Genomic DNA, 25,313 nt, shown 5'->3' on the forward strand with positions numbered 1-25,313 from the left:
AAGCTCTTAACTGCTGAACATCCATCTCTCCAGCTCCCACTGTGATTCTTAGGAGATGGTCTCAACAACTCTGTGAGAGCTCTTTTGTGTGTATGCCAAAGCCCCAAGGGGTCTGCTCTCTGGGCTTGGGGATGGGCTCCCAGTCCTAAAGGACTGTCCTGTCCTGTGGGCTTCTTTTCATGACCCTTTTGGGGCAGAGTGGTGCCCATCTCCATCCTTCTAGCTTATGTAGGTTTGTATCTGTGCCACCCATGTGGGCTACAGTTGTCAAGCTAGAGTGGTTGGCTTCCCTGGACCTCATGTAACGAATAATGTCACGGCAAGTGTGAAGCTGATCCTCTTGGGATGAACAGAAGGAAGAATGAGGCCATCATCCTTTGAGGCCCCTCCCTGCATGTCTATGTGCATGAGATCTATACCCGTAGACTCAGGCCTCCAGCCCCAGGTCTACCATCTTTCCACTGATTGTAGCATCAGTCAGTCATCAAATGACTGCTGGAGTCATTCATTCATTCAGCAAGTCCTGCTGTATGCCAGGATTCAAAAAACATTGAAGGACCACAATAAACTAGACAGACTGGGTTGATACAGCATATGCCTCATGAACTGAGCCAACATGTGTGCCTGTGTGTATGCATGTGTGTGTTCAGGAATGGTACAAACAAAACATGTTAATAGAAGAAAAAGGAACATTCTTGCAAGCCTTCCAAGGGAAAGAGAGAGCACACTGCCCGCCCCCCTTCCCTGCAAACTGACTGTGGCAGGGATTGGTGACATGAGTAGGTGCACACTTGTTGACAGAGCAGTTCCCACCTCTGAGCTTGCCTGGGCCACTTGTCCAAAGCATGTGGCACTGGGTCCATTGTCTGCAGCACCACATGCCAGGTAAGAGTGTCTGGTGGCAACATCAGAGAAATGCAGATCAGAACAACTCTGAGATTCCATCTTACACCTGTCAGAATGACCAAGATCAAAAACACTGATGACAGCTTATGCTGGAGACGATGTGGGGTAAAGGGAGCACTTCTGCATTGCTGGTGGGAGTGCAAGCTGGTACAACCCCTTTGAATGTCATTGTGGCGATTTCTTAGAAAATTAGGAAACAACTTACCTCAAGACCCAGCAATACCACTCTTGGGTATATATCCAAAGGATGCTCAATCGTGCCACAAGGACATGTGCTCAACTATGTCCATAGCAGCTTTGTTTCTCATAGCCAGAACCTGGAAACAACCTACCTCAACCAAAGAATGGATAAGGAAAATGTGGTGCATTTACACAATGGAGTACTAAACAGCAGTAAAAAAATAATGACATCTTGAAATTTGCAGGCAAATGGATGGATCCAGAAAAAAACATATTGAGTGAGGTAACCCAGACTCAGAAAGACAAATATAATATGTACTCACTCATAAAAGACTTTTAGATATAAAGCAAGGAAAAACCAGCCTACAATCCTCCACAACCCCAGAGAACCTAGACAACAATGAGGACCCTAAGAGAGACATACATGGATCTGCATAGGAAGTAGAAAAAGACAAGATCTCCTGAGTAAATTGGGAGCATGTGGTCACCAGAGAGGGTAGGAGGGGAGAGAGGAAGAAGGAAGGGGAGCAGAGAAAATGTATAATGCAATAAAAAATTTTTAAAAAAAGAACATCTGGCAGCAAGAACCCCCTGTTCTCACACAGCTGGAGCCTGTTGGACACCAGAATGCTGGAAGGCTGCATCTGTAGGTGAGGAGCTCAGTGTCCTCCCCAGAGTTCAGCAGCTCCCGAGACCTGCTTTTCTCTGCAAGTTCAGGGTGAAGCTCTTGAGATCTGGCTGTGGGTCCCAGCTGCAAAGCAGCAAGGCGCAGAGGGCAGGGAGCCCATGGCCACTAGGAACTCATTGGCAGTCCTGCAGGCCACCTTGTTGAGGGCTGTCTGTACATTGAGTGGCTTTACTTCACTGACCAGGTAGTTCTTCTTGGCCTTTAAACTTTTCTGACCACACTTTGGAAGTAAGCTGCATACCCTCGTACATGTTTCCTTATGCATGCAAGAGAGATCTGTAGGATGAATATGTAGAGACTCAGTAGAAACACTGAGTCTGCAGCTTCCATTTTCTTTCTGATCAGGTTCTACCACCTTCAGTCCCTCCTTCAAACGCTCCTGCATTTCCTAATGCAGCCTGGAGCTACCTCCTGCAAAAGGTGTGGGGTCCCAGCAGTCTTGTCTGCTGGTTTGCTCCTGGGCACTGTGAGCCCTGGGAAGGGCTGTGCTGGCTGATCTAATGGACTTGGCTGGACCACTTTGTTCCTCACTGTGCTGAGGGGATCATGCATGGCCTGTCTTTTCTGCATCCTGTGTTGTCAGACTCTGGCCACCCCACCTTGCCCTTGAGAGTGAACACGGCTGAGGAACAGGGAGGGCTCAGATGGATTCTGTTGTACTTTCTGTCAGCTCTCCCAAATAACAGGAGATGGTGTTGGTGTAAAAAGTCAGCGTCCAAGAAACCCCCAGTCTTCTGTGAATGTGCAGTCCAGCCCACATGTCGAAGGCCGACACTGCGTCTCACTTACTACCAAGGCTTGTTTTTCTTGCACAAACTGTGACCTTTCAGAGTGCTAGACTGGTCACTGTAATAATTTCTGCACCAGAGGGACCTTGGCGGGTGAGAGCCAGAGGCTTCATGGCGGGCGAGAGACAAATACGCCATGTAGACTGCTTAAGTGGAAGTTTATTGAGAGAAGGGGGAAGAGAAGGGAAGAAGGAAACAGAGGCAGAGACCAGCTTGCCTCATCACAAGAACAGCGGGAAGAGAGCGGGATTGGGCGGAACTTGTCTCTTAAAGGGACCTTTTGCACCTATGTACAGACTACGTAGTGATATGGCAGCCATAGGACCCTGGGCTGGCTAGGGTGCGTCCTACTCGGTCACTTCTCTCCCCTAGGCCAGGGACCGTTTTGCTTTGTTTGTTTGTTTGTTTGGGACAGGGTTACTCTATAGATTCTTTGGTGTCTGTTCTGGAACTAGCTCTTGTAGACCAGGCTGGGCTTGAACTCACAGAGATCCACCTGCCTCTGCCTCCCAAGTGCTGGGATTAAAGGCGTGTGCTACCACCATCACCCAGCTTTATTTCTTTATGATCAGGTCCAGACTCCTTAGCTCTTCTGTTGCTAGGACCTCGGCCTGAACTTTTCTTTGAGACCCATGTCCACCCCAGCTGTACCAGGTGCCTGGTTCACAGATGTGTTAAGTGTCCTTCTCCAAGGCATCAGCCTGAAATAACCTTTTGCTCTTGACTTATGCCTGACTCTTCAGCATTGGTGGCCTCAGAAGCCCCCTTCCCCCATATTCCCTCATGGCCAGACTTGTGCCCGCCCCTCACCGTGCACCCCCTGTATCAATAATCCCTGCACTATAGTCACCGCCATTTAGAATGCCTTTATCTCTATAATGGTAGGTAGGAAGTGGCTATTGTCATGTAGTTTAATAGGTGGAAATTATACCCTCCCCCTCATCCTAGGGGCTGGCCTCTTGTCCGCCAGGAGGCCTTAGGCTGAGTGCTCAGACTTGAGAGAGCTGTCAGGAATACAAATGTCTGCTTACCGGAAGCTGAACTCTCCCGAGAAGCCTTTTCAGAGAGTGGGACAGGAAGCTCTCTCTGCACATCAGACAAGACCAGAGTGTGTGGAGATCCAGAAAAGACAGCTCTGGGCATGGCCTTGTCTGGCCTCATGTCTGTCACTGAAGGACCTTGGCTTTGCTTTCTGTGTGTCCCGGCATGTGTGTGAGCATACCTAATCGGCTCACAGCAGGGGACCCGTAACCACATGCTTTGTGCTCCCAGGGAAACAAGGCCACAGGCTTCTGAATCTGTACACCTTAGGACTGACTCAGCATAGGGGCCCAGGAACCTTTTCTGGTTTGTTCTGCGTATTTCAACCTAAATGTCTGGATCCTAAAAATAAGTCACTTAAAACTTTTTACTGTACAGCTATGGCACCTGAGAAACCACTAACTTAGGTAATGCAAGGGCTACAGGCCTTTTTTTTTTTTTTTTTTAACTCCACTGTTCTCTCAGACTGAATGGTGCCTCTGGGTCCTTGTGTTAGGCTGGGTCCGGGCTGGGTGCTGCTGGGCTGAAAGATGTGATCTGCAAATGATTAGAAGGCAAAAGCCTTGGCCAAACACCAGGGACTGGTAATACAGGCCGCATACAGTGTCTGTCTTTGACACTGTGAATGACTAAGCTTGGTGCCTTAACCCCTGGTATATTCTGTGTGCAGCCTAACTGTCCCTTGGCTCCTGAAAGCCTGGCTCCAGGGTTTAACTGTATATTCCACGGTTCTGGCCTACACTAGGCCTGATGCCAGCCGGACATGCCCTCCTGCACCGAGACACTTGCAACTGTGTGGATGTCTTGGAACTGTGGTGAACAGGCAGGTGATGGGAAAACACTGCCTGGGGGATGTTGATCTTGGCCTTGGTTGGTGTCAAGTCTCTCAGCAGTGGGTTGACTTTACAGCTTCATTGGTCTGCTAGAAGATCCACTATTTGTTCTCCCTCAAAACATTGTGTGCTATGGCCTAAGTCTTCAATCTCACATGGTGTTGGCATCCTGAGGCCAGGTTTCCCTTTCTATAGAACCAGAGTGTACCTTTGCAGCATGATGTCCTTCACCCAGCTGGAGTCCCATTGTCTTCCCTCCGTGTGGTCTCCTTATTTCTCAGTATGTTTCCGTTACTGCCCTGCCCATATGTATGTTAGTCCTGTGCCTCAGAATCCCGCACAGGTCCCTTGCCTGTGCCCTGTGAATCTTCCTCATAATCACCAATCTGGACTGCCACTCACTAATGCACTCTCCCAAGGGCTTCTGTCTTCGTTTATGTTAGTCTTAATCCAGGGCTGGGAACCTTGGCATAGATACTACTTCCTTCCTGAGAAGATAGACTGGGCTAAGGGATCCACAGGACTCCCGTAGTGGGAGAGAAGACGCAACCTCCTTGTGCATCTTTTCCCTGTGGGCATTCTTTTTGGCTCATGCTGACATGGGAATATTTCAGTTTGTACACCCACTAGGCTGCAGGCCACAGCCCCGTTGCAGCACACGAGAAAGCCTTCCTCCTTGGAATGAGCTGAATAGTGCTGGTCCAGATGCAGTTGAGCTGTCCTTCCTGGAGCCAGGATCTCTTGTGAACCTGGTGTCAGAGCCAGGATCCCATAGGGACCTTCTTTCACTGAGGTGCTCTGAGCCCTGGTTTCTTCGTTAGAGGGCTATTAACAGGACCTCTGTGGTAGAATGGGTATGAGAGAAGCCTGTCTATATGATCTTAGGAGTAATTCATCATGGAGGTGAGTCCAGGTCCAAAGCTTTCTTGGCTCTCACCCAGCCTGGGAGGAGTGCAGAAGAAGGCCAGCCTTTATGACTGTCAGAGGAACAGAGAGGAGGAAGATGGCACCGAGAAGGCCCAGAGTCACCTCCTTTTCATAAAGGCTCCCGTGAGAGTAATCTTCAGCAGCTAAGTGGAAGTCAGTTCAGCTCTGCTTGGGAGTCACTCCTGCCATTCCCTTGGTGGTCAGGTGCTACCAAAACACTCCACCTCCTGATTCCTGTGGGCCCATGGTTTGGACCTGTAGGTCCAAGATGCCCAGTGTGTCTCCTCCCGGAGCCAAATGAAGCTCTGGATGCTTACTCCTGCTGGATTGAGCCATGGGCTGGTATCCAGGAGATGTCTCTGGGACAGCACTCAGTGGGATTATGCTCATATGTGTCCTTCGGAGCCTGGGACCTCTTGGGACAGCTCCCCAGTGCAGAGCTGGTGATCTTGAGAGTCTTCAGGGTAGGGACAGGGTGAGCCCAAAGACTCGAGCCCAGAGGTTTGCTGAGTCCCATGTTGCAAAATGCAGAACATTCTTTTATTCTGTGTTCTACCCGCCCTCTATGCATTGATTGTCTGCGGACCCCAGCAGCTCCCCTGGGTTGCTTTATCCAGAGCTGAGGTCAGTCACATCATGGGACTGCAGGCTTGCTTCCGGGCATGGAGGATGTGTCCTAGGTTCCTCCTCTTGCTGTGTCAAACACCATAGCCAACAGCAGCCTGAGAGCAGGCTTTGTTTCCAGTTACAGTTACCGTTCATCATCCATCATTGAGGGAAGCTGAGGCAGGAGATGAAGCAGCAACCATGGAGGAAAGCCACTTACTGGCTTGTTTTCCAACCTTTCTTCAACAGCTGAGGCTCATCTGCCCAATGATGGCACCATTCATGGTGGGATGCCCCCCCCCTTTGTTTTTCGAAACAGGGCTTCTCTGTAGTTTTAGACCCTGTCCTGGAACTTGCTCTTGTAGACCAGGCTGGCCTTGAACTCACAGAGATCCGCCTGCCTCTGCCTCCCGAGTGCTGGGATTAAAGGCTGTCCCACCACTACCCGGCTGGGATGGGCCCTCTTATGTCAGTTAACAATCAAGATGTGACATTGCTTCCCCAGGCCAGTCTGGTGGGAGCAAGTCCTCCAATGAGAACTCTTTCTTTCCAAGTATGTCTAGGTTTGTATCGGGTTGACAAAATCTAACTGTAACACATAGGCCAGATCTGAGTTTGGAGCTTCTGGTGGTACTTTCTGTTGGAGAGCAAGGTCTGTCTCCCTGCCAGGGGACTGCAGAGATGTAGTACAACTGGTGCTCCCCCAGTCCGCTCATTTTTCTCAGATTGCAGTGGGAAAACTGTCTTCTCCCACCCATAGTGTGGCATCAGTGCCCCTAAGGGCGTCATCAGTGGCCCTGGAGAGCTTGTGCTCCGAGTGGGCACCTAGTTTGCCTCTGCCTCCTTATCCCTCTGACAGTGGAACTTTCTGCCTCCTCCGGACCCTACTGGGCCCAGGATGTCCATTTCTGTGGAAAGGCCAGACTCCCTTTCCTCCCTTTCTCTTCAGGATCTCACTCTGGTCCCTCGTGGCAGGCCAGCTCTGCAAGGGAATGGGTGTTTACCATTTGCCATGGCGATGGTTTGAGTCTTTCTTCCAGCAATTTGTTTGGCAATTCTGAGAGACTTGTGAAAAGTGCGTGCAGCCCTCCGTACAATAGATGAGCTGAAAAGCTCGGAGGAAAACGTGCTGTGACCGCAGGGAAGCTGGGAAAAGCCTTTGCCCCTCTCCGTCTCCAGAGAGATCTGCTCTCCCGGGCAGAGATTCTTCTGTGTGCACCGCTGCTTTCATCCCAGGCCCAAGCTTGTTGGCGCCTGCTTGTCAGATTGTTTCCCTCTCTGGTTTCATGTGGCTTCTTTCTCTTGTGATTTTGGCTTAAATTCCTGCCTCGGTGATACTGAGTTCTATTTAAAGGTCCTGGTGCAGGAACGTGGGGCCACATGAGCTTTGTTGGGGCATAGAAATGCACATCTGTGTTTAGGTGGCTTCAGTTGCTGGGGAGAACAGGTCATCATCCCCTGGGTGGTGAGTCTCTGGGACAGCAAGTGCATGCAGCCCTGCTGACACCTGCAGTACTACCAGAAAACAGTCTCTCGCCCTCTCCAGGGAAGTCTTATGTGGCCTTGGAATTTTGCTCCTCAGGTTTCTCTAGCCAGCAGACTCCTGGGATGTCCGTACAAGGACCTGCAGGGTCATCCAGGTATATCTTGAGAGATCCTGAGAAGCCCAGCCGCTGGCTGCCTAGGTCCCTGTCACGTGTTCTTCCTGACACACCAGGGTGCTTCTGGAAGCAGTGGCCTGGGAAGGGGTTTGAGGGAGTGGGTTTTTTTTTGTTTTTGTTTTGCTTTAAGTTTTTCAAAAAAGGGTTTCTTTGTTTAGCCTTGGCTGTCCTGGAACTTGCTCTGTAGAGATCCCGCCTGCTTCTGCCTCCCAAGTGCTGAAGGACTGACTGGGACTTTCAGGGCTGGCTAAGACTGTGGAGGAGTTGGGAACCGGCTGTAGAGGTTCCTCTTCACTGGGGTGTCTGCTGTACCTGGAAGACACCCCAGCACTGGCACTTGAGTTATGTTTTGAAGTCTCTGAGCAGGATAGGGAGGAGGGGGGCCGGTGAGTGGTGAGCTTGTGTGTCAGAATGCTTCCATGAAGAAAAGCAGTGACGCTTGCCCCATGGGAGAAGCAGGGCTCAGGAACAGCACCTAGGTAAGCCGAGACTAGGAGAGAGTGGCAGTGGGCACAGCAGTGCGGCCTATTGGCCATTCTTCATTTATCTGCATAGCAGCTGTATAAGCAGCCACGGGGCAAAGGGAGTCAGTCTCAGGAGTGGGCACTGACAAGACTCTACTAGAGTTGGTGCCAACACAGAGGCCTCCCCAGGTGGCGCACATCCAAGGGAGAGAGGGAGAGGAGAGGACAGAAGGGAAGTCCTGTGTGAGTTCATGGGAAGGACAGTTGCAGACCAAGTGAGTATGACTCTGGCTTTGCCTTAGATGCTCTCGAAGTGATACTAGGAACAAAAATAGGCTCTCTTAGAAAGCATTCAATGGCTCCTTCTGTGTTGATAAAGCTTATTGAGAAGCAGCATTGTGGGTATTTTCTCCTCTGACCTTTGCTAACCTCAGCCTGGGGTGTGGACCAGGGTGGGGCTGGCTTGAATGCAGCGGTGATAAAGTGAACTTGTGTGATTATTTTTTGGGGGGCAGGGCTGTCTTGACCATAAGCCTGGTGACTTAGCAATTCATTCTATCATAGTTTGGGCACTGAAATTCTGAATTCAAGATATTAGCAGGGTTAGTTCCGCCTGGAGGCCAAGGGAGGATCTGGCTCATACTCACACATACTCAGTATGACTGCCCACTAACTTGATAATGGCTAAAGACCCGACCCCATTTCCAAATAGGTCCTTATTCACAGGTGCTGGGAAGGGCTTTCCTTGAGCCCAGCCTTTTTACTGAAGCCCTCTTCAGCATCTTGTAATTATATCCTCCAAATTATAAATGTGAAGAGCCAGAGAGGACAGTCTCATTTCCATATGTCAACAGTTGCTCTGACTCATTCTGCCTAGGGCTCGAGCAGTCACGACAGAGTGGCTTTTCTTGTCTATTGGTGGGTGTATACACATGTGTGCATGTTTGTGTCTCTGTACATGTAGGTGTGCGTGCGTGTGTGCGTCTGCATGTGTGTGCGCGTGCATGTGTCTGTGTGTGTGCATATTGTGTGTGCATGTGTGTGCATGCGTGTCTGTGGGTGTGCATGTTTCTCTGCATGCGTGTGTGTGTCTGTGTGCACGCACATGTGTGTCTGTGTGTGTGTATTGTGTGTGCATGCGTGTGTGTCTGTGTTTGTGCATATTGCGTGTGCATGTGTGTGTGTGTGTGTGTGTGTGTGTGTAGGCTAGAGGTCACCCTCAAGTGTTCATTTGAAACTGCCCACCTTGTTTTCTCTTACTCCTCTGGAACTTGCCGAGTAGGCTAGGCTGAGTGACCAGCAGGCCCTAGGGATCTGCCTGCCTGCTTTCACCTGATGCGGGGATTAAACTCAGATCCTCGTGCTTGCATAGCAAGCCCTTCACTGGCTGACCCATCTCCCCAGCCCCTCTGCCTTTAATTTATTGAGTTGTCTTATAGCGTCTTGTCTCCCATGTAAGTGTCGGCTCCTTCCAGGATGATGGCAGACTCTTCAAAGGCTGTCCCCTACTCCAGTTTCCCTTGAGATCAAAAAACGGCTCCATATTGGAGGGGAAGTCCTCCTGGCCGACACCTTTCTAACAAGGTTGAACACCTAGTGGTATGGCCGGAGTAAGTGGCATAGTCCTGTTCGTCACACATTTCCTTATCCATTGGTGCGGTAGGCTGGGCTGGCGCTCTGATGGAGCATACCAAGCAGATGGACCAAGTCTGGATTCAGACAGAACTCTTACCAAAGGGGCACATGACCTCATCAGAGCACAACTGCTCTCCCCTTCTGCGCTCAGGCCTTAGGTACACTCTGCTTAAGTTCCCATTGTGCCTATGCACAGATACACACCTCTGTGCTTCTTCCTTCAGGAGGCAGAGAAGAATCCCAGCCAGACCCCAAGCCTGCCTTTGAGTAGACAGATGCAAGGTCATATGTCCTCTTCTGGGCCTTTATTAGTTTAATCAAAGTCATGTCATGGGGGAAGGAGGGAGAAGAGCAGATTCGTGGAGGATTGTGGGCGCACAGCCCTGTCATTACTCTTGTTGCGGCCTCCCCCTCCTCCTCTAACCGCAGTGGGCTTTTCTTTCAGGAGTACATTGATGCTCACCCCGAGACCATCGTCTTGGACCCCCTCCCCGCCATCAGGACCCTGTTAGACCGCTCCAAGTCCTACGAGCTTATCCGCAAGATTGAGGCCTACATGAAAGGTATGGACACATGTGGCTCAGCCTCCTCTGCAGTCATGGGTTATTAATGTTCGAGGAAGGGCAAGGGATCTTGTCTTGAGCACTTTGGCACAGGAGGGAATTGAGTTCTGGGGGCAGCCATCATAGGTAGGGAGGAGCTATGTTCTCCTTTGCAACCAGGGTTAAGAAATACAAGCCAAAGAATGCTTCTCGAGTTCTGACCGCTGCAAAGGGTTTTGCTGTGCTGAACCCCTGCGGGGAGATGAGGTGTCCTGATAGCACTGTGGTCAGGGAACAGGCGTGTGTGCGGAACCACTCACGTGGAGTGGAGTTATGTAACAGGGCAAAGGAGACAAGGGGAAACCAGGTCTCTAATCAGATGCAGAGAGATGCTGCTGAGCATCAAGGGGTACAGGCTGTTCCCCTGGGCGGAGCCTCCCCTGCCTGTGGAACATCTGCCAGCTGCTGGTTCATCTCCAGAGGTCTTGTCTCTCTGTCCCACCTGACCCCACTGGGGAGCAGAACAGCCCCAAAAGAGAGCAGACAGCCGTTACGAGGTGTGTTTCTGTAAGACGGACATTCTAGAAAGACCCTCATGAAAGGTAGCTGCCTAGTCTGTCCCCGGCTGAACTGTTTTGTTTTCATTCTAAGCAACAGAGTTCTTTCTTTGCTGAACTCTCCACCCCCACCCCTGACTGCCCCTCACACAGACCATGTCTGTGGCCTAAGCTGCCTTGAACCCTGACCCTAATGGTCCTTTGCTGTGGGGGCAGGGCCAGTGAGCTCAGTCCGGTAGACAGGACCAGAGGTAGTACTTAATAAAGGGATTGGGCTATGGGAGCATCCATTTATTGGGTAAGCACCACATGCTTGGCCTGAAGCCTCCCGTATTCTGTCTGTCAGTGCTGTTTGCTAGGCACAGTGATCCTGACCATTTTCCAGATGAGTCCTGGAGCCCGCATTAGACAGCTTTTTGTTGCCATAGCAAAGTACCTGAGCTAAGCCTTCTGTGGAAAGGGAAGGCTTAATTGCCTCATGGTTTCGAAGGTGAAGTCCAGGCAGTGCAGTGCAGGGCTGTTCTTTGGCTGTGTTCCCTCGTGGCAGGCGACACTGGCAGGGACACAGATGGACTTGTTGGAGACTTTAATGAGTGGGAAGTCAGGGTCTCTGCACCCTGATTTCAAGGACATCTCAGGGCTGGTGCGAGCATGCATCTCATGGTCAAGGAGCCAGGCTGTGGTGCTGAAGCTGCCTTAGGGAGCCTGCCCGTTGCTGGGAGGTTGCAGACAGGCTGGTCTGAAGATGTCTGGGGAGTGTTCCAGGGAGAACCCAGTGGTTAGGTGACAGGGTAGCCAAACCCCGGGTGGATCCTGCTGCTACCTGGGGCATTCCCTATTGTGCCCCCAAGATGGTGGTCTCTTTCCTGAGCCTTTGGGACATCCTAGCTTGTTTCCTAGATAAGACTTTATTAAACACCGCTTTCTAGTGCTTATGTTTCTGTCTAAGATGGAAGTGGGCCTCAAGCCAACAGTTCAGGCTTCTTCGTGAATGACAGTTCACCCTGCTGGGGGGGGGGGGCGCTTCAGTGGGCTGAAGTTCTAGAAGGGTCAGCAGTGGGCCATCTGCCCAGAACTGGTCTGAGCGTTAGGCCGGGCCTTTTTGACCTCAGGAAGCTAACTCTTTGTTTTACTACAGCAGCAGTTCTCAACCTGTGGGCCATGACTCCTTTGGGGTCAAACAACCCTTTCATTGGGGTCTCCTAGGACCATGGGAAAACACAGATATTTACATTATGACTCATAACAGTAGCGACATTACAGTGATGGCATAGCACTGGAGTAATTTAATGTGGGGTCACCACAACACAAGGAACTGTACTAAAGGGTCGCAGCGTGTTAGGAACAACAGCATCAAGTACGGAACTGTGGGCTCTAAGAGTTTTCTGGGGTGGGGGTGGGACACAGTGACTTAGATTCAGAGGAATGTTGGAGGGCTCCTTTCCCTAGGTCCCTGTGGAGAAGAACCTCTCTGAGTGGGCAGAGCTGGGGTAGGCAAGGCCTGAGCCTTGGGCTGGCCTGCAGACGAGGGTGGTGAGGGCATTGAAGGAAGCTGGCAGATGGTGACTTATGAAGGACTTTGAGAATGCTAAGCCAGAGAGCAGAGTGGGAACTTGGTTTTTGTTTCTAGACAGTATTGTGCTGCTTGAATGAGCGATATGAAATTCTCAACAGGTTGGTATAGACACACTGAAACAGCTTTTAACCGTCCCTGTGAGGGACACCTAGGTTCTAGACCTTTTGATAGTGGCTCACATCAGCACACGCTTGGGAGGCTGGAGACAGGCCACTGGAAGGAAGACACCAGGCAGAAGCCATTCTGCTGGATCCGGAGCCACAGTCCCAGGCATTGTCTCCTAGAAGCCACAAGATAGGGGGATTTATGTAGGTCCTCCCAGGCGGGCCTGGCCTGCCAGGGCTTGTGAGAACCATTGACTATACCCTAAAGCACTAATGGTTCTAGACTGGCAGGAAGTATTGAGCAGGGAGGCTGAGTGCTGCACCCAGAATTTTCCTTATTGTCTGCACCAAGCCAACTTGTATTCTTCCAGGAGGGCAATGGGCCCTGGCCTTTCTGAGCCCTTTCCTGCTAGCAGGGGGCGGCTCCACGGCAGTGCCCCTGGTGTCTCCCCGCTGAATCTCTCCAGCCCCTCTGCAGGTGCAGGGACCCTTCATGGGAAGCGCATCCTTGTGCCTGTGCCCCAGACCCAGCTTTCCCGTGGAGGAACACATCCCTTTTTAGGCTTGCTGTAAACGACCATAATTACCCCTGAAATTCCCTCAGATAATTATAGCAATGCAAACGACAGGGCTTTTGTTTAGAGAGAAGGGGCTTGGTTAGCCCTTCCTAAGCTGCCAGCACCCCCAGGCTGAGGCGGCCCTCCCTGTTCTCTGAGACCCAGCCTTCAGGGAAGCCAGAGCTGGGAGAGGCTGCTGCAGAGCCTTTGGCTTCCCTGGACTAGGGAAGGAAGAGGGCTGTGGCCCCTGGGGAAGACGCCCCAAGAATAACATAGTATCTAGGCCAGTGTCCACGCGTATGTGGCTATCATCCCCATGCAGAGCATTCCCTAGGAGAACCATGCCCTAAAGGGTATCAGGGTGACCGGAGGCCTTTGGCCTCAGCTGTCAGAACACCAGACCATCTTACCGCCTTTATATAGTCAGTGCCTTGTATGGGCTCAGCCTCACCTTCCCAGAGCTCATGTCCTCCTAGGGCCGGGAAGGGAAGCCAGACAGATGGTTCTCTGCCTTATGTCCGCCAGACTCAAACCTAAGTTGCTATGACAGCAAAGCATAAGCAAAATAGGGCTTCCCTTGTTCTGTGTAAAGGCCCAGAGGATGAGTGCACAGGCAGCTTCAGAACCTCATTCTCTGATTGCATGGCCCTCCCGGTCCACAGCGGTGGCTGAGCCTTTAGCCGTCACATCCTGAGATCTAACTGTTAGGATGGGGATCAAAAGGGAACAAACCCTACTTACTTTTCAGAAGGCTCTGGAAGCTGCAAGATATTGTTCTCCCAGTGGCCAGAACTAGCTGGATGCTGAGCTGCAAGGGAGTCGGGAAATAAGTCTGGGCAGCTGTTTGCCCAGCTGAAATCTAGAAGGGCTGGCATGAATCTGAGGGAACACTAGTTCATCTGCCAGGCCACACCAAAAATGTGAGCTCGTCCTTTGGAGACCTGCCTTTCTCATGGACGAATAGCATTTGGAATGGCCCTTGAGCTCCTGGCCCGTGTGGGGTGTGGCCTCTGCCCCTGAGCTCAACAGCAGTTCCCTCAATGAGCATGTGAGGCTGGGCGGCTCCTGCATGACACATCCAGGCCTAACCCAGGACTCATTCCTATAACTATCCGTGGAGATAGTCACTTGGCGACGGGCCTACACCTGTGCCTGTATCCACCACCACTCCCACCCCTTGGGCAGAGGCACAGGCCACCCTGAGCCTTATTTCAGCTTAGACTAGAGGTGGAAGCTCCCAGAAACATGACATTGCCTGACGCAGGCCGCGGGGAGCTAGGGAGGCGGAGGCCGCGATGACAAACCATGCATGCATTTGAAGGCCAGTTCTCACAGGGCCAACCCACTGTGCCACACAGGGCCAGGGTCCAGAGACCAGTCCCCAAAGCCAAGGCTTGGCTCTGCTTGCCAGGCTGAGCCGTTATAGGCATAGCTCTAGCCAGTTACCTAATTGACTGAAGCCATGTGTGAGAAACATCTGAGTGTCACTGGATGGCGTGGGTTTGTGTCCTTGTCCTCAGGGATAGTAGATATGAAGGGTCTTGGGGAAAAGGCTCCTTTTTAGGTCTCTGAGGACATCGGGGTGAGGTTGGCCTTTCCTGCCCTCCTTTTCCCGTAACCTCCCACATGAGCTGGGGAGGTGACAGATGGCCTGTCCCGGACACTAGCCTCCCCAGGGAGGGGCGTGCGTGGTGCAAGCAATCTTCTCTTGCCTGTGGTTTTATGGGAATTTAATCATGGTTCATCTGGGAGGCAGTTTGGAAGCAGGACTGAAATTGAGTAATCTTGACACCAAGGGGAAAGAGAAGAATGTAGCTTAGAGCTCTGGAAAAAGTGGCTCTCTAAAGAGGGGTGGGTGTTGTGGGTGTTGTGGGTGAGGGTGCGGCTGTCCGTCCTAGGAGAGCTACTGTCATCCACCCGCTCTGAGCCATGAGCCGTGCTCCAGGCGGCCGCTTGGCTGCTTGTGTGTCTTCCCGAGATGACTCTTACAGGAAGGCTTGCCCGTTTTAGAGACGAGTGCACCTGTGTATGTTGAGCTGGATGACTCGGGGTTCCAGGAAAGCCAGAGGCAGGTTTGGGGAGGCACCTAGGCTGTCTGGGTTGCTTTTAGCCAGGGTTCCTGAGCCTGGCTCCTAACCACAAGGGTACTTTGGCTCCTGCGTGCCTGCCCAACTCTATAGCTGTTAGGGATAGTGCCGTACAGGTGCTGGGGTCTATGGTTAATAATTCCCAGGTCATCCGATTGGGCCCCTGCCACCTGGTTCCCAGGAGTGAGCACCATCTAATATAAAAAGTGATTCTGACTGGAGAAGGCCCCAGATGTCCACTAGATGCTCTACAAGTGGTTGGTTACCAAATCCCTGCCCTCTGTAGTTACTGGAAAATAATATAATTGTTCTTTGCTGGAGCAGCCTATGTTACTGCAGGGAGCAGGGCTTTGGCCCTGAGGCCAGAGTACACTGTGGATAGATCACCTGGGAGCATAGCCTCAGGCTGGCCACTGCCACCCATCAGGTCCAAGCTGTGCCTGTTCACCAACCTGGTGGAGTCATTGTTCATGGCAGCTCCCATTGCCACCCAGGTTCAACAGGAACCAAAGAAGGCTGTGTTCCTTCTGTGTTCTGTGTCCCCCATGTTAAGGGCTGTAGCCTTGCGGGAGTGGAAAGACAGTGAATTAAAATGAGACTTGGGAACAGAAAGCAGAGTTGAAAGATTTTTAAATACCGACAGTCTAGCCAGAAAAGAAGCCATTTTAAAGTTTTGGTTAGGGAAGACGGAGTCGCTAGAGAATTCAGGGCTATGGAAAGAAACTGGTTGTGTGGGGATGAAAGCGCAGACACTTGCTCCCCATGATCCCCAGACCTGACATCGGCAGCACCAGGGCTCTGGACAGCTGCATTTGTGGCTGTGACACCTGTTGAGTTGTCCCTTGTAGCCCCAGTGCTGCACCCTCTCATCCACTTGGTGCCTCGGGCGGTGCCAGCAGAGGGGGGGGGGGAGTGTCAGATGTGTTGGGTCTTATTCCAGGAGTGCTAAGTGAATTGTGACATGACCCCTATTATGAGATCCACCTCGATTTTGTAAATGGAAATATAGAAAATCAATAAAATAAAATATAATTATTCTTAAACTTTTCTGTCTAGCCATCTACGTAGTGGTCCCCACCTCCCCCATTTTGTGAAGCTTCTAGCAAGAGCTCCACCCAGTACACTCGAAAATTCCAGACAGGTTGCCCCCAAAGGTCTCCATACTTCCAGCAATAGACAACATCTTTTCTTGAGTTTTCTGTCAGCCTGCAGGACCTTCCATGCTGCTGACTCAAATATTTTTTTCAATCAGTTATTTTGTTTTATGCATATGGGTGTTTTTCCTGCATGTATGTCTGTGCACCGTGTGCATGCAGTGCCCATGGAGTTGCAGACAGTTGTGAACTGACATATGGGTGCTAAGAATTAAACTGAGTCTTCTAGAACTAGTGCTCTTAACATCTCAGCCAACTCTCCAGCCCTAACTGCTCTTCAGAAGCAGCCGCTACCCTGAAATCCATCATGATTTGCAGAAATATGTGAGATCTATACACATTTAAAAAATAGGCAGAAGCCGGGTTGCACTCACATACACTGCTACAGCCTGCACCCCCTTCGTACCTTCCTTGTCATGTTTCTGAGTCAGTGTTAAAAAGAGGGAGAGCGAGCCTACCTTTTCCGAGCAGCATGATATTCCAGCGTTTAAGCCACTCAGTCATCATTTGTTTGAATATTTGGGTGCCTAGGGTTATCCAATTTTGTTTGGACTAACTTTTTTTTAACGATGTTTCTCCATATTTCTGTAAAAAGTATATCTCCAGAAGTGGGATTTCTTGCTTGAGATTCCAAACGTGCTCACATTGGCAGACCTTGCTGTATTACCCTTAAACCGTTTGTCTAACCACACCAGCCTGTCTCATCTTAATACCATGATTAGACGGCTTAGCACCTCTTCTTGTGCTTCTTGGCCATTTGTATTTCTGTTCGAATGAATCCTCCATGGTGTTTCCTCTTCTCTGGGGTTGAGAGAAGAGTTGTTGCTCCTTTTCTTACTATTTAGGATGCCGTTGGAATGGAGAAGAGTGTTTAAAAATACCATTTTGTTCATGGCGAGCATGGTCTCTGTGCTGCGGCCAAGCTGACATCTCTGCTTCCTGGAAGAATCCTGCAGAGAGAGCACTAGAGAATGGTTTTATGTGTCTTGGAGACACGGGGGGGGGGGGGGGGGGGGTGCTGCAGCAGTTCGGGAGTTGAAGCTGGGAGCGGAGTGGGGGTAGCCCCGGTTAGGGTCTAGGAGGACCGTAAATCAGTGGGGACAGCTGCCATTGAGCTAATCCACATTTCCAGCAGCTGGTCAGGGTTCAGGAATGTCTGGCCCTGTCCCAGCCGGTGTCTGGCTCCTACCCTCCTGGGCTCTGAACATTCCCAATGCAAATAGCTGTATGGCTCCCAGAGAAGGAGTCAGGTCACCATCTTGATCTGGAGGCAAACCTCTCACCCAACTGCCTGTGGCATGCTTCCTCAGGTCACACTGCTGGGAAATGCCACACCCTGGGCATTTGTTTCCTCCATCCTGCTCCCTCAGCTGCAGTGGCATCCCCCCCCCCCCACAGTAGTTTACCTGTAGCCAGGGGGCCAAGTTTTGTTGTAGTTGTCAGTAGGGAGGGAGATGGAGCCAGAGGCCTTAGGGCCTCTGAATCCTTAGGGAGCAGAACAGCAGCTGTGGCCGCGGTGGAATGCTCCTCCTCATCCCCGAATGGCTCCAGATGACCCCAGCCAGTTGCCCTCCTAGGAGTTATAGTGACTGCACGTATAGGAACTAGTTCTCAAGATAGCCTGTGCTCTTATCATTCGGCACCTCTGCTCTCTTTAAATTCTGAGGCAGCGTCTCTTGAGCTTGTACTCTGTCTGCCTCAACTCCCTGAGTAGCTGGGGTTGCAGGCTTCAGCCACTACGCTCAGCTCTGAACTCCTAAGGATACCAGTTCTCTTGAACTAGGGCCAATTTCGGTGACCCCATTTTACCTGGATACCTCATTAAAGAGATCCTCCCTGAGCTGAGAGGATTGGGGTTTCCGTGTGAACCCCAGGACTTGGGCACAGTCCTTTAGTGTGAGCTACCTCAGTAGAGAGAGCTTGAGAAGCAAGCTGAGGTCTCCAGCTATAGGAAACCTACAGCAGCAAGGTATTGCTGGGAGGCCTCAGATGCCAGGGAGCCACAAGTTGGGGGCAGAGGATTGTTTGAAGAAAGGCTGGCTATGGCTGGGAAGAAGTCCAGGGCTAGTCTCCTGCCCTAGCAGAGCAGGCCTAGATAATAGGGTGCTGTGTGAGCTGAAACAGGGCACCCCGGATACCCTCTAGAGGGTGCTAGCATATTGCAACTGTTTTCTTGACAGTTCCCAAATGCCCAGCATGAATGTGTAGCCTCCTGTGACCCATCAGCAGGCCAGGAGGTGAGGGACCTAACTGTCCCATCTTACAGATGGGGGGCCAGGTAAGAGAGAGGTGTGGTGACCTGGCTGGACGCACAGGTGGCCGTCACAGGACTGGCTCTGGGGCCTCCGGTAATGCTTATTACTACTGCCACTTTTTATTTTGGGGGATCCTTCTTCCCCCAGATGGCTTGGTCTCCACAGTTTCCCAATCCTGAGCATCAAAGATGTCAGTGCTGAGCATATCCACTGCCCTCCCTCCTGGGAGCCTAGTGTGCCTTCCCTGTGCCCTGGAGGAGCGTGAGGACAGACCACCAGGCTCTGCCTGCTGACTTGTCTCTTCTGTGTCACACACAGCGCACTTCCTCCTCCAGCTGTACTGCAGCTCTGCACACATACAGGGGTGACTTATTGTCACCCCAGGCGACTGAGCAGAAACCCAAGCTCTGGCAGGCTGCCTGGCCATCACTCGGGAGGCAGAGGCAGGTGGATCTCAGTGAGTTCAAGGCCAGCCTGGTTTAAAGATGAGTTTCAGGACAGCCAGGAATGTTACACAGAGAAACCCTGTCTCGAACCTACCCCGCATCCCCCCCCCCCAAAAAACAGATACTGCCTGAAGAGGGGACCAGCCAGGGCTGGGAAAGCATGGGCGTTCATGGTTGGTGTCACAATGTAGTACTTCCATCCGTTGGGGACACAGTGTGGAAGAACCAAAGAAACATCCATTCCCGTGGACCCCCAAACCTCACTCCTGGGAATTCAGTCTGTAGAAGCAATTTGCCACATGTAAGAGCCACATGTAGGAGAGATGTCCCTGACGTTGGCTGTGATAGAGAATAATCACTACGTGTCGGGGGGGGGGGGATTTCACCAGTCAAACAGCCAAAGATACAAAATCATAGGAATGGAAGGGATGGCAGTGTTCTATGAAAGCAGAAATGAAAAAGAAAAATTCATGTATTAAAAAACAGCAAAGATGAGAACAAAAATACACTGAGGCCAGCCAATGAGAGATGGGCTCTTGACTTTGAACTCGGACACCTGACACGCCCTGGGAACCTGGGCATGGGTCAATGAATAACCATGACTTAGGACGTTGTGTCCCCCTCAGCTGGGCACGGGCTGTGTGCTCCTAACAACCCAATTCTGCTCGTTCAGCATCCGCCAACGATTCAGCTAGTGAGTGGTTTGGCTCTGGGTTAAAGTCAAGCCGGCCAGCTTGAGAGCGGTGCCTGTGACATCCTCTGTGCCTTCTCCACTCACTTGTTACCTGCAAAGTGGACAGGACACTGTGTGTGACCTGGGTGCCAGTGCCGTTCCTGTGTGAGTTTCCTCTCTGGGCTGGTGAGAGCCAGCAGCTGGGGCTAGCCCCTCCCCAAGGGCCCTCCAGCCTCGTGCTGTCTGTGTGAAACAGCGGAGTGGGAAGCTGGGATCCTCAGAGCTTCTCAGGGGCTGATGTTACAGCCCTTACAGGGAGACAACCCACCATCTACCCAAAAAAAGCAATCCCGTCCAGAAATAAGACGACAGATAAATCAACAACAGTACCCTTCCTCCGGGAGCCAGAAATAACCTCTCCGGCTCCCAGCACAGACTTACCAAAAATTCTTTTATTCAACCCTCACGTTGGGGAACAGAGCCACTGGTGAGGACACCCGGCATTTCCCGTGACTGAGCCTGGAGAGCCTCTGCGGATGCTTCCCCTTCCTCCGGCAGTGGGTACATCTTTGGGAACTGAGGAGGTGGACAGCCAAAACTCCTGCCCTGATACTGCAGGGCCTGGACCTATCCTCACCTCCAGCTCAGCAAGGGGTTCTGGGTTCACCTACTGGGCTGATCCCAGGAGCATCCTTGTCATTGGCTGTTGCTTCTGCCTGGGAGCCCATTACTGTGTCTCCCCAGCTCTGTTCAGCTAGGCTCTCCCTCATATTGGTCATGTGCACACCCTACCTCCAGGGACACCTCAGCACTCCCCTTAGGTGTTTTGTTTCCTTCCAGCCCCCTGCCCTCCCCCGTATCTGACCTCTGTACCTGGGTACCACTGTTTTATCTGATGCTGTATGTGATAGAGGCTATCCTTTGCTGTGCTGGATGGAACCAAGATGCGAACAGTAATGGTTTCTAGTCCACTGTGATTTCACAGGTGCGCCGGAATGACTCTGGCTACCAGGGCAGTACAGGATGTATACTCTCTGGTGTCTGCTTTGCAAGACTGCTTTCACTCAAGACTGATCTCGTGGTAGCAAGTCAGCAGCTGGGCCCAAGCTTATTATAGGAGCCCCTACTGACCATGGCATTGGTACAACCTTGATTCCAGTGTCCTTTCCCAAGAGGAGGCCTCGGATAGGTAGCAGTTCAGGGTGTGGATAGCCATCTCCACATTGGCTAAATGAACTAGAGCATCAGTAGGTGAGTGTGTCTCTCTTTCTTGGCCCCTCGTCCTCCCCAGGCTCACCTCTTACCTATTCAGGAGTTCCGAAAGGCAGAACTAACTGATCTGTCCAGTGCTGGATGTGGCCTGTTTTCTGTGTAGTTCATCTGAACTTCAAACACCTCTGGGAAGAGATGGACGCTCATCCTTTCTCTACCCTCACCTTGGGTTCAGTGGGGGTAAAGAAACCCCTTCTGCATCTTGTTCATTGATATTTTTACCATGAAGACTGTTGGGTTTTATCAAATGCTTTTCTTAGCTTTTATTTTATAAGTGTGAGTGTTTTGCCTGTATGTATATGTATGTCTTTCGTACCACATGCAGTCCTGGTACCTGTGGAGGTCAGAAGAGGCATTAGATCCCGTGGAAGTTTAGTTACAAATGGTTGTGAGCCACTGTGTAGGTGCTGGGAACTGAACCCAGCCCTCTGCAGGGGAGCCAGTGTCTTAGGATGTCCATCTCTCTCTTGCACCTCAGATGCTTTATAACGACATCTGTCGAGATGATGGCACAGCTTCCCACTTCTGTGACAGTCCCTAACCCATGGAAGATGCGTTCTAACCACCCCCCAGCAGTTGGCTGAAGCCTCAGACAGTACTGGGCACTGGGTTCACTGTGGTTTTCCTTATTCACACACCCCTACAGTGCACTCTAACATACGGTCCCAGGAGTAAGGCTCAGTATCAGAGTACTGAGCCTTTGTGAGTCCCCAGGTTGATCCCCAGCACCATGAAAGTTTAGTTTATAAATTATGTATAGTGAGGGATAAATCGTAACTCTCTAGTGAATAGAACAGTCGTGACAACAGCTACAGTTAATTGTCATTGCCCCTTTTCAGAAATTACATTTATTTATCGTATGTGTGTGTCTGTGCATACACATGCCTCAGCACATATGTGGAAATCTGAAAATAGCTTGTGGAAATCAGTTCTTTTCTTCTGCATGAGCTCCAGGGATCGAACTATGGGAATCAGGCTAGGTAGCAAGAGTCCTTACCCACTGAGTCACCTCAAGCACTATCCCCTCTTTAAAGACAGAGTTTCACCATGTAGCCCAGGCAGCCTTGAACTCACAATCCTCCCACCTTGGACTACCAAAGACTGGTAGGTGTATATCAGCGCACCCAAAAGTGTCCATAGTCTTTCACTTTGGACCTGTTTTAAAGGATAAAAGTATTTTGAGACACGACAGCCAATTTAATAGCCAAATTAGCTCCTGAATGTGTGCAGCATGGGGCACACGCCTGGGCACAGGGACAGTTCAGGTTGAGTCCCACTGCAGCGGATGGGCAAAACTCCGGGACCTCGGCAGGGCATACAGTTTAACCTGTGTGAGTTACTCTGGGTTGTGGGGGACTGAAGGGGATGGAATCCACGGATCTGTGATGGGAGGGGTTCTGTGGAGTAAAGAGTTGGTTTCCATGGATACATGTTGAAGCAGCCGTCTTGGGAGACTTGCACAGGGTGGGGATTGTGCTGTTGGACACATGGATTGGGCTTTCAGTGGGTACTTCTTTTAAAAAAACAAATTTTAATTAATTATTTGAGATTTCTTAAAAACGTATTTTGATCATATCCATCCTCTACTCCTTCCCCTAACTCCTCCCAGATCCATCCCCATCTGTCTCCCCACCCCACCACACCCCAACTTCCTCTCTCTCTCTCTCTCTCTCCTCACTGAGTCCCGCGTTTGCAGCCATGTACTCATTGGCATGGGGCTCTCCGCTGACATGTATGACCTACTCTTGACCACGCCTGTTACTCCCTCCCCCAGAAGCTGTCACCTGCCAACACCTATTCAATTAGGGGTTGGTGCTTGTGAGGCCTCCTCCCCTACTCTTGACTGGCTGGTTCTCATCTAGGTCTTGTGCAGGCACAGCCACCGTGAGCTCCTAAGTGCGTCTATTTGGAATTTGAACTTTGCCCAAGGAGAATGAGCTGAGGAGGAGGAGGAGGAAAACACTCTTACTATGGCCCGTAGTGGTGTTTTTCTTGAGGAAGATGAGCCTGAATCTTGATTTACCATGCTGATGGGCCATGGGGCCAGGTGCTCTGGGACAGCACTTGCTGGCTTGTTTTGGACTGGGTTTTCCAAGTCTGTGAGGAGTGGGCTACCCTTGCTCCACTAACACTCAGCCTTCCCAAGTCCCTAGGCCCCGTCCTGAGTGATCCCACCTCCTGAGAGCTCATGGTCTTTTCAGGGATGGGGACTATGACAAGAAGCAGCAATAACAAACAAGTAATTAAATAATCAGTAGGGATTGAAAATGTATTTGCTTTCCTACCAGTCATGAAGAAGTACGAATACTTATATAAACCTGCTTCCATGACTTTGCCCCCAGTCCAACAGTGTTAGAACTCATGGAGTGGCGAGGGGGGAGGGGGCAGTGAGATCGGGTGCCTGTCGCCAAGCCTAAAGACCTAAGTTCGATCCCCAGGACCCACATAAGGGAAGGAGAGAACCAACTTGGGAATGTTGTTCTCTGATCTTCACACATGTGCACCGCATGTACAAGCCCCGTTCCACACACACAAATAAAATGCTTAAAAGGATTCCACAGAATGAGCATCAAAGATGACAGCCACACCCTCTGGGACCCGTGGGCATAGCAGGTGCATGGCTTGGCTATCGAGAGGTACAGGGAGAATAGGAGATTTGTTGTAAAAGGAGCGGCGGGCTGCGGCCCAGTTCCCGGCTAGCTTTACCCAAAATAATTACACAGAAACTGTATTCATTTAAACACTGCCTGACCCATTATCTCCAGTCCCTTATTGGCTAACTATCACATATTGATCTAACCCATTTCTAATATCTGTATTGTCACGTGACTGTGGCTTACCGGCATGAGTCTAGCCACCGTCGGTCTTGGGTAGGAGAAGTATGACGTCTGCTTGACTCTGCTTCTTTCTCCCAGCATTCTGTTCTGTCTGCTCTGCCTATCTAAGCTGCTGTCCTATCAAAAAGCCAAGGCAGTTTCTTTATTAACCAATGAAAGTAACACATGATGACCCTCCTACATCAGAGGTTGAGGAGGGAGCCTGATGCATCTGTGTGAGGGGCTAGCCTTCCGTCTGACTTCAGTTTCCTCCTTGGAGGGTGACTTTGCAGGCTATAAAGGTGTTTGGGATGCCATCAGCACAATGCAGAGCCTATGTTCAGAGCTAACCACGTGACATCGATTGTCTCTAATGGTCAGGAAAACAAGAAACTGATTTGGGAAAGGGCTACCGAGCTAAGGAGGCGACAGCAATGCATCAGGTTAATTTTCAGCGTACAAAATGGCATTCGGTTAGATAGCTCTCTGTGTGTAAACATAGACTCAAAGACTTAGAATTTAGTAATTACAGCTGTAAATTTCATTGCACCTCACATTTTCCAGTTAGCTTATAAGAATTTTATACCGACAGAGCACTGGAGATATGGTTCAGCCGTTAAAGGCTAGGCTCATAACCAAAACATCAGGGATTTTTGTATTAGCAGAAAATGTGAAAAACTACACCGGGCTTATTGTGCACACATGCACACTGGGCTGTAGAGTCGGGAGGCCGTCAGAGTCAGGGACTGGGGGTGGGTGAAGTGGGTGACTGTGGGTGACTGTGGAAGGGTGTGCTGACCAGACTCCCTCTGCCCTAGATGACAGGATCTGCTCACCGCCCTTCATGGAGCTCACAAGCCTGTGTGGAGATGACACCATGAGGCTGCTGGAGCAGAATGGCCTGGCCTTCCCCTTCAGTATGTACACCGTAAACTCCGGGGTGGACATCCCTTCTGTGGGAAGGAGTAGTGTTTACAGTTCCCCTAGTATTGAGCTTGCTTGAAGCAGTCGAAGGCCCTGGATACAAGAAGAGCACACAGCCCTGGGTCTCAACCTCTTCCTGTACCTTGAGAGGGTCCTTGCAGGTTGTGGGGAAGGGGCTCTTCCTATCTGGCCTGGGTCCTCTGTCCATGTTACCCTGAGCACAGGCACTGCTTGACACAGTGACTGTCATCTCCTTAGGTCCCACCAGCCCTTTGTGCCTTTTGCCTAAGGCATCTTTAAGAGTTCCTTACCTTCCCTATTGCCCCCCAGACAATAGCAGGATCTAAGCAAGGCTGGGCCTGGTTAATACTTAGCTGGGAGGTTCCTATCCGGAGGGTCCCAGTCCCCCTTGTCTGGCCATGTGGTTACAGCCCTGTTGATTCCTCTCTGCTTCTGTCTCTCCCACACAGTTTGCAAAACCAGAGTGGCTCATGGCACCAACTCTCATGAGGTAAGTGGAAGACTTTCCTGTCCGCGCTTCACTGTCGCTCTCCTGGGGCCCTGCTAAGCTCTGTTGCTAGAGCCGCACCTGCTGCTGCTTGCTGTCCTGGTTTGAGTAGC

General features: G+C 51.0%; 1 protein-coding gene across 2 annotated transcripts in view; it reads left to right on the top strand.

The window, feature by feature from the left end:
• Window positions 1-25,313, top strand: part of Itpk1 (inositol-tetrakisphosphate 1-kinase) — a 132,465-nt gene that overhangs the window by 86,465 nt on the left and 20,687 nt on the right. For both annotated transcript variants that reach the window (XM_041633385.1, XM_041633386.1), the window contains exons 4-6: window positions 10,175-10,292; window positions 24,587-24,685; window positions 25,163-25,203. In XM_041633385.1, the coding sequence (XP_041489319.1) occupies window positions 10,175-10,292; window positions 24,587-24,685; window positions 25,163-25,203 (258 nt within the window). The remainder of the gene's footprint in view (window positions 1-10,174; window positions 10,293-24,586; window positions 24,686-25,162; window positions 25,204-25,313) is intronic.

Source organism: Microtus oregoni, unplaced genomic scaffold, assembly GCF_018167655.1.
Source record: "Microtus oregoni isolate MIOR12 unplaced genomic scaffold, Mior012 000043F_ref0000047, whole genome shotgun sequence".
NCBI classification, from domain to species: domain Eukaryota; kingdom Metazoa; phylum Chordata; class Mammalia; order Rodentia; family Cricetidae; genus Microtus; species Microtus oregoni.